Consider the following 10,176-nt stretch of genomic DNA (forward strand, 5'->3'; position numbering starts at 1 on the left):
TCCTGCTTATGAGGGCGGTTCTTTGATTTGTATAGGTGAGAGTGGCCAGATCGCCGACTCAACAAGCCTACCATTTTGGGGATTTGTCTGATTGGAGAGTTGAGAACTCAGCTACATAAGATGGAATTCACTCTTTCCCCGAAGTAGGAGTAAGTAGATAAATTACTCCCTAAAGGGCTGATTCTGGGTCTTAAACAATGTGGCGTCACACCATCTCTTGATCCAAGAGGGTTTTAGTCATAGTGGGACTATGATCTATCGTTCATTAAAGAGATCAGTGGTACTTAAGGAGTTAGATGTAACTATAGGGACAAAACAATAATTTGGCCCAACTCTACTTACAAGCAATTTGTGAAGGGTTATCGTACTATTGATTGGTTACAAAAATATATCTGTAGTGCGAAGAGTGCAGCTGTTGGATTTTAATGGAGTGCCCGACTGTTAACGGATGGTGGATAACATAATTAAAGAGTTTAATTAATTATTCACGTATCGTTGGAGCTTCAAGCTACAGGCTCATAAGGTCTCCTTAGTAGCTGATGCATTATGTTATGCGATGGATTAATGGAGTAGAATGTGATGGTGGAATGTGTGTTGTGCATGCAAGTTTTCCTAGTAAGACCCAAGTATAAATCCTACTGAGTTGTCTGGTAAGCCCAGGGTCGAACACAGGGACTAAGGAAGACAATATGCGATGGTAATTTTAGATCACTTGCGGTAACAATTAAATCAATGATTTGGTTGGTTTGTTGTTTAAGGTATAAAATGTATGTGGCGGATTTGAGAAAAGAGTAATTATGCGACAGATACACTGAGTATGCAAAGGAACAGGTTGAGAAGGTCTTTAGCTAGCGTTTCCCGAGAATGCGTTCAAGCTATGCGACCATGCTATACTCATGCAACAACAAATCATTTTCCAATGCAAATACGATAGCTTCTAATTTTAGGATGCATACGATGAATGCAATAATGTCTATAGTGTTGGGGTTGATGCCCTAAAGTCTCGTGTCCTGTAGTTTGTAAACAGCATGTACGAACACTTGTGATGTTAATATATTATATTTACTTCACATCTTGTTTTTTGCTCGGTTAATTGTTTTATTTGCTTTACCACAAACCAATAAACATAAAATCCCTAGTTATTTGTATGTGACTCAAGCATGTATGTGGTGACATACAAGTGGATCATGTCTTGAGTGATAACCAAAATGGTCTGTAGTAAATCGATAAAGGAGGGAAACCTTATCCTGGTAACGCTACGAATACGGCCCGCTTTGTGGAAAGATCACAAGTGTTGTGACTTGTCACAGATGGTCTGATCCTGATCATTCGTGTTGGGGACATGCGAGCGAGGACATCCTATACAAAGAGTTTGTATAAGACCTGACCACAAAATGTTAATGTCTCGTTATATAACACCGTTCATGACAGAGACTTCACTTCACTAGGATGACCATAGGTAACATGACCTCAATCCTGAATGAGTTGGGAACTCCTGCTATTGAGGGCAGTCCTTTGATTTGTATGGCTACGAGTGGCCAAGTCGCCATACCATTATGAGGATTTGTCTGATTTGGGAGCTGGGAACTCAGCTATACAAGATGGAATTCACTCATTCCTCGAGGCAGGGGTAAGTAGATAGATGGCTTCCTTAAGGGCTGATTCTGGGGCTTAAACGATGTGACGCCACACACCTTCTCTTGGCCCGAGAGGTGTTCACACATAGTTGTATTATGTTGTATTGTTCATTAGAGGAATCAGTGGTACTTAAGGAGTGAGGTGTAACTACAGGGGCAAAATGGTAAATTGGCTCAGTTGTACTTACGAGCATCTGTGAAGGGTCATCGTACTCATGATTGGTCATATCCGATGGACACAGAAATATATCTGTGGTAAGAAGAGTTCAGTTGTTGGTCTTTAGTGGAATCACTGACAGTTAACGGATGGATGATCTCGTGGCTAAAGAGTTTAGTCAGCTATTCACGTACCGTTGGAGCTTCGAGCCACAGGTCCATTAGGTCCCCTGGGTTGCTTGGATAAAGTTGAGAACCAGTGTTTGGGTTAATTTGAAATGTTCAAATTGACAAGAGGAAGTTCAATTATATATGATATAATTTGACTGGTTAATTATATATGATATAATTGACTAAATGTATGAGATACATTAATTTGAAGGAAATTAGATATAAATATGATTTATATCAAGTAGAGGAGAAAATACTATAGTAGATATATGATATCAAACTATAGGATATAAAGATAATATGATTATATTTATTAATTAATTAATTGATTAATTATATGATAATTAACCAATTCTTCCACGTTCAGACGTGGGTAGTGGGCTGCGTTGGTTATGGTAACCGGTGGGTTAAAAATGAAAAGAGTTTTCATTTTTCAAATCGTGCATTCAAATTTTCGTCCACTCAAAGAGAATTCATGAAACGATCGCCCGAGAGACTATACGATAGTAGCTCTTTCGTCTAAACGATTGTCTACCTCACGATTTCTCTAAACGATCGTATACATTTTTCCTAAACGATCGTTCAGCTTTTTATACACGATCACGTAGCTCTTTTATACGATAAGTACTTCCGCTATACGATAGCACAATTTTATCTCCCACTTGCTTATCGTCTACACGACGCATTGTCCTCCGTCCTCTACTAAACTCACCAAAGCCCACTATTTGGGTTTTCACTTCGAGGATACCCAGGTTTCATTAGTGGTGGTGTCGTCTCCGCTGCAGTGTTCATGTTTGTACTGATCGTGCTGTTGCAGTCAACATACCCGTTGGGTGTTGGTAAATTTGTTAGAGGTTTTCCGCTGCATTGGGTTCAGAAGTTCGAAAAGAGTCTTCAACAGGTATGAACCCTTTCCCTGTTAATTATTGTGTTCTGAGCATGCTGATAATTAGAATAATATGCATAACTGTATGTGTTGAATGTATATCTTTTGTATTTCGGTCACTGTGAAATCGGAGCAATCTGAACACGCTCATGGAACTCTCAGTATGAGATCCTTCATATAGAGCTTATTCCTAAGTCTATACTTCTTGCCTATGCGATGATGAAGATGCACACAAGGATAAGGTGACCACATACAATCATATCTTATCTCTAGGGTGCATGCGATGCATTAATAGCAAATAGAACTTATTCCTAAGCTTCTATCTCTTGATTATGCAGTTCTAATCTGACTCTTCCGAGCCTAGATTCTAATCTGACTTTTTTAAGCCTAGATTCTATCCTTAGACTACCCTTCTGAGTATCTTTAATGAACGAATGACGCATACATAATACAATATAATCGCATAGAATGAAGATCTTAGGTTATGCTAGCTAAGTGCTTCTCAACCCATTCGACAGATTTGACTACTCATGCGTAATGTACAGAGAGTGGACAGATATAAAGATGCAATTTCCATTTTTATAAATAAGTTCATAGTACAAAATGACTATGGAAGATAAGGGTAGAGAACCTGGTAGCAATTCTTTGCTTCCCAAGGCTTTTACACTATTATCTCTATTCTACCCAAAAGATGTTCTTGCTTCCACAAGAGTTAGCCCTCTCTCTAATTTCAACGCTCCAGGCACTCTTCCGAGTTCACCGGGATGATCTCTCGGTGTAATCTCCCTTCACTCGCTTCCGCCTTCTAAGTAACAGAAAAACTATGAACAAGGCTACTTCTATCTATATGGTAAATTCTGTAAACTGAGCGAACTCCTTCAACGAAGATGGCCTTCGGTATTTATAGAGCTTCAGGGTGAAGAGCTTTTTCTCTCTTATGATTGCACTGATGGGATGACATTAATTCTCTGTCTGATGAGTCGAATATTTGTCACCGAAAAGTTGAGTGTACTTGCTACAGTAGGTCATTAACGACTTGTCAACTTAAATTCGGAATCGAACGTCATCAGCTTTTTTTCCCATCGTGATTTATTAAGCTTTCATCCAGATGCGCCCATCTTGATGTACCGGCTCTATGCAGCCACCTTCTTGAGCAGATTTTCGCGAGCGCAAACAATCGCATAGCCTTGCGGTCACAATCTCTCAATGCGCTCGGACGTTAATTTCTTTGGATCGCATTTCCGCCTTGCGTCAATGCATTTTCCTGCATAAAATACATAAGTTAGTTGTTTTAATGCAATGGACGCATGCGATTGCAATGTTGTGAACTTAATGCTTTTGGACGCAATATTGTGTATTTTTACCATCGCAATCCTGCATTGTTTTATAACTTTGTGCTGTAATAACGTACATTTTTGCCCGTTATCAGTAGCTTAAAAGGATTTAGTTGAAAATCAGTTTTTGGGTTAATTTGAATTGTTCAAATTAATAAGAGGAAATTTAATTATATATGATATAATTGACATCATGTATTTGATACATTATAGTGTAATTTGAGGAATAAATATTTGAATGTGATTCAAATATATATTCTATGAATGAGATTCATAATTGTTAAATTTAATATAAATATGACTTATATTAAATGCCATAAAATAGAGAAAAAAAAAACTATAGTTTATATTGTATATGATGCAATATTAAAACTATAGATTATAAATATAATATGATAAGTTGGTTATCATATTTATTTATATTATTAATTATTTTGGATAATTAATCATTTTTCTCTCTAACCACCTTAATGGGTGGTTAAGTGGTTTTTTATGGCAAAAGGAATAAAAAGAAATTAGTTCTAATTTTTCCTTTAACACAACATAAGATCTACACGATTTCAACAGAGCCTATATGATAGACTTTCAGATCTACACGATTGAAGAAGATTTTTCTATACGATAGTTATTCTTCAATCGTCTTCCTCCTCCAAACTCACAAACTCCCTCTAACCAAAATAGTAAGAGCCCACCATTCTTGGGTTCTCACCCTAAGAATACTAAGGATATGAGGTGGTAGTGTCTTCCCCTTTTGGTTCGAGTTTTTGTTGTTGTTCGAGCAGTTCGTGATAGTTCAAGGGACTTATGTGAAGAATTGTTCTTCAAAGGTATAGTCACTTGATCCTTATTTATAGTTTAAAAGTATGATGTAATTTTACTTTGAATGCATAATCTGCTTGTATTTGTTGTAAAAGTTTGTTTTCAATCTAAATGGGATTTGGACGATCCGCTTCTATACTTAAAGGAGCAATTTATCTATACTTACCCCGACCTCGGGAAATGAGTGAATTCCTTCTTGTGTAGTTGTGTTCTCAGCTCCTTAATTAGACGAATCTCCAAAATGGTAGGCTTATTGAGTCGACGATCTGGCCACTCTCACCCATACAAATCAAAGGATCACCCTCATAGGCAGGAGTTCACAACTTACTCAAGATCCAGGTCATGTTACCTATGGTCATCTTGGTGAAATGTAAGTATCTATTATGAATGATGTTATATAATGAGACTAAACATTTTGTGGTTCGGTCTTATACAAACTTCTTTGTATAGAATATTCCCGCTCATATATCTATACATGAATGATTAGGATTAGATCATTTGTAGCACTTTACAACAATTGTAACACCTAAAAACCAGACCATACTTGTAGAGTCACCAGGATAAGGTACCCAACCTCATCCATTTATTACAGACCATTTAGGTTATCACTTAAACATGATCCATATGTATGTCTCTACCTACATGTTTAAACTACAAGTTAACCTTGACTATTAGTTTATTGGTTTGTGGTTAATGCAACTAAAAAAAGGAATAAAATATCATACATTTTATTAAATAAACAATGAGTTTATTCAAAATATTTACAAACTATAGGATCTTAAGGTATCAAACCCAACAGTTGCCACTTGCTAGGAACACTAGCTTGTAGGGGTGTAAGCTGGTTGGGTTTAAGGAATTTTTAGAACTAACCTAATTGTTTGAATTGTAAATTTCTTCGACCCAAATAATATTTATTAAAAAATGAACTCAACCCAACCCAACCATGAAAACATTTGAGTTGGTTTGGTTCAGGTTACTTGGATTATTATTTAAATTTGTGTTATAAGAATAAGTAAAATGCTAATACGTAAAAATTTTATTTATTATTTTCATACATTAAATTAAAATTAACAACTCAATTTCAATTTATATTATGAAAATTTTCTTTCAAAAGTACTAAAAGTGTTCGTAGGAGTTATTTGAGAATAAATTATTAAAAAACAAGAAGGTAAATAAAACTAAAATAAAGGTGTGAATATATAATTTTATCTTAAAAGGGAAATTATTTTAAGTAACAAAACTCCTAGAATATTTATAAATAATAGCAAAACATCATAGTCTATCTGCGATAGATCGCAATAGACTTATGTGTGTCTATCATGTCACATATACTAATCTATCGCGGTCTATCCTATATAGATAATGAAATTTTACTATATTTGTAAATATTTTAGTTATTTTCCTATATTCGAAGACAATTCGTAAAAAAATATATTTTATAATTAATAATAAATTTAGTTGATTGTAGTTATTTTAAATGAATCCATAAAATTGGGTTGGTTGATTGAGTTTTTTGGATAATCGAATTTTTTTGAATACCCTTGCATGGGCTTGAAAGCCAAAGAAACAGGGGGCAAAACCGTAACATCACAACCTAGGTTTTCAAAATCCTAGAAACAGAGCTGTAGCACGTCATCAATCCGTGCAGAACTTCAATCGGCAAATACAAACCGTCCGATCATCATCCACTAGAAGATTCCAGCTGTTCACGATTCACATCAAAATTGCAAAAAGAAAAAGAAAAAGAAAAAAAATAAAAATAAAAATAAAAATAAAAAATAAAAAAAGAAAGAAGAAGAAATTACTCAAAATCCCTTTTCGCAAATCTGTGCTCAAATCAAACAGTTAACAAGGCCATGTCTTTTTTTTTTTGAACAGCAGTAGTAGGTTCCTCTCTCTATCTCTAGCTGCTTTCTGGGTTACTCTTGACCCTTCTCTGTAGGCTTCAGGAAAATAAAAAAGCTTTCTTTTTCAATTTTCAATGGCGACTGAAGAGGTTAATAAACCTCCATCACTCCCTCCTTACCCCGAGGTACATTCCTTTCCTCTATATCTCTTCCAATTTCAGATACCCATATAGCAAAAATTATGATTTGTCTTACTTTTTTCCTTTTTTTTTTTTGTGGGTTTGGACTCACTACCTCTAATTTGTTGAATCTATTATGGGTTTGTGTGTTTATGTGTTAATTTGTTCTTCAATTAGGGTTCCTCGTGATTTGTTTCTAATTTTGTATCTTGTTTAGTGAATTTCGATTTTTGTTTGATTTTTTTGGGGAACAGGGGAAAAATCTTTCTTTCCTTGTGTTTTCTTTCATTTCCTTCTCGAATCTGAGTGTTTCTTTTTAGAAAATAATTCAAAGGGTTTTTTTTTTTCATTGTTTTTGTTTTTTTTTTCATTGTCACTAAATTTTGATTGATTCATCTGAGATTTCTCATTTCTTTAGTTCTGGTTAGAATCTTATTTGTTAGATGCAATTTTTGAAGAGAGATAAATGTGCTTCTGATTAACTGCTGTTCCTCTATTGTTGGTTTCTATTTTTGTTTTCAATCATACTTCACTTTCATCCTTCTTTAGGAAGTGGTTTTGAGTTTTGAAAATGTTAGATCTGCCGTTAACTGTGAGGTAAAGTGAAATCTTAAGTAAAAATATGATTTGAGATTCTGCTTGATTTCAGATCTTTTTACTTCAAAGAGATAACAAACTATACAAGTTTATCTGAAATGTAATTTAATTTGAATTCTCTTGAAATGCTGGGAAAGCAGAATTCTGATTGATTGGTTATTAAGCTTCTTTTTAGAACTGCAAATAATTGAAGCTGATAAAAGTGGATCATGAAAATAAAAAGAAAAGGTTGAATTGAAGAAACACCATTGTTTTTTGTTTTGTTTTTTTTGTTTTTGTTTTTGTTTTTTTAAGGAGGTGTTTTAAATATTGCAGATGATATTTAGGGCTATTGAAGCATTGAATAGTGAAAATGGCTCAAACAAGTCCACAATATCAAAGTACATTGAATCAACATATGGGAACTTGCCCACTGGGCACTCATCTTTGCTCACACACCATTTGAACATGATGAAAGCCAGTGGAGAACTTGTGTTCTGGAAGAACAACTACATGAAGAGGGATCCCACGGCACCTCCCCGGCGGGGACGTGGCAGGCCTCCCAAACCGAAGGGCCCTCTTCCACCCAGTTCTGTTTTATCCCCACCAAAACCGAGAGGCCGCCCGCCTAAGGACCCCAATGCACCTCCAAAACCACCAAAACCAGTGCAGATGAAGGTATCTTCTGGGACTGGAAAAGCAAGAGGACGGCCAAGGAAATTCCCTCTGGCAACAACCATGCCATCTCCTCCGACACCGAGTGGGAGGCCCCGTGGTCGACCTCCCAAGGTGAAGACTTCATTGACTGAAGTTAGCGTTCAACAATAGATTGTTGCAGAGCAGTATTAATTGGTAGTGCCTTGACTCTCCCTCCCTCCCTCTCTCTCTCTCTCTGTGTTGCTGTGTGGGCAGTTTGTAGTTGTAGTGCTAGTTTTAGTTTGATGTGGATGTGGGTGTAATTCATGTAAAGTGTGGTGTAGTTGTTTGTGAGGCTCTGTTGCTTTCTAATTTACAAAGTGAACATTGACCTGTGCTAATCATAATTTCTTCAGTGTTTCAATCCTCAAAACATTTTTTAGATCGTCTGTTCATTTGTGAAAAAATCCCAAATGTCGTAAAGTTGAAGTGATCAGTTGAGGTGTGCATAAATAATTGTTATGGCTATTCACGGGTTTTAGAAATAAAAAAGACCTCCAGAAGTCAACTAGAAGAGACAAAAGGAAAAAATTCTTTCAAGGTTTGATTGGTTGCATGATCGAATCATATTTGAAATGCGTTTGAATAGTTATAACGGAATTATTTTGTTTCTCAAGTTTGTTGGAATTGTACTAGAATCGTACTAGTTAGATATTCTTGTACTTTTGAAGAGGTGTGGAGTTTAGACTTATCCAAATAGTAAATGAGTTTAGATCTTATTTAACAGTTCCATTTTCTATGTAGTTTTAATGGATGGATTGGGATTCATAGGACCATGGAGATTTGGAAGATTTTGAAGGATAAAATAGAATTTGAAGTCTCTATGCTAAGTAGTGACAGTGATTCAGAATATAAAGTCAAATGGGCATTTGGCCCACTTTGAAGGGTTGTATTTATTGAATGATCAGCTTCATAAAATTAGAGAATGGTTGGGATTCAGAGAGGATTCTGCTTTTCAATGTCTTTGAGATTTTCAACAATCTGCTTTCTGCTTCAGTGCTTCTGTTCTGACTTGTGAGGATCCAACCATTACTGTTTTTCTGAAGTATGGGACCAGACAACATTAAGGAATGGGAAATTGGAATTGTAAATTAAAGAGAGACAGAGACAGAGACATCTGATTAATAGATGACATTATTGATTACATACAGTTTGTGTTTGAATTATTGACTAAAAGTTTATTACAAGCATCCAGATGGTCCCTTTCTTCTTTGACTCTGAATAATCGATTCTGTACATTGAACTTGGCTTCTTCAATATTTCCATGGCCTATGTCAATCCGAACATAGTACTATGTACAACTAAACTGAAAAAAAATCAAACTGATTGAACCGTGAACACCCCTTAGGGTATGGTTGGGAGGCTAAAATGTAACAGGTTGTCATTCCAAGTCCACGTTTGGATTGAGGGTTTTTGGTCCAGTTTGTAATCTCTTTTACATTTTCTTTCTACCGTTTTGAACTCAATTCTTTTTCCTACCGTTTTTACGTTTTACAATCCCATTCCAATATCAATTTTAACATCTCATCCTAATCTCAATAGATAGAAGACAACAATTCTATGATTGGTCTTCGAGTGTTATTTAGTGTGAATATGTATTAAATATCTATGTGATGGTGAATTTGATGATCATGCACCATTACATCAAGGTAGATGAATCGAACTTTTAGTGAGTTTGAGACTTTTTTAGAAACAATTTTCTAAACACTATGATTATAAAAATTTGATGATCATGCACCATTACATCAAGGTAGATGAATCGAACTTTTAGTGAGTTTGAGACTTTTTTAGAAACAATTTTCTAAACACTATGATAACTTTATAAAGAGATGCTTTTGAGTAAGAAAAACATAAAGTATTTTTACCCAAGCCAAA

The 10,176-nt window shown here is 35.4% G+C and overlaps 1 protein-coding gene across 1 annotated transcript; it reads left to right on the forward strand.

Annotated features, from left to right (window-relative positions):
• The first annotated feature begins 6,801 nt into the window (after positions 1–6,801).
• Positions 6,802–8,737, forward strand: LOC120070548 (HMG-Y-related protein A-like). The gene is made up of 2 exons (XM_039022374.1): positions 6,802–7,035; positions 7,942–8,737. The coding sequence occupies exons 1-2, from the start codon at positions 6,985–6,987 to the stop codon at positions 8,431–8,433; spliced, it is 543 nt and encodes a 180-aa protein (XP_038878302.1). The 5' UTR covers positions 6,802–6,984; the 3' UTR covers positions 8,434–8,737.
• The last annotated feature ends 1,439 nt before the right edge of the window (positions 8,738–10,176 follow it).

Source organism: Benincasa hispida, chromosome 1, assembly GCF_009727055.1.
Source record: "Benincasa hispida cultivar B227 chromosome 1, ASM972705v1, whole genome shotgun sequence".
NCBI classification, from domain to species: Eukaryota; Viridiplantae; Streptophyta; class Magnoliopsida; order Cucurbitales; family Cucurbitaceae; genus Benincasa; species Benincasa hispida.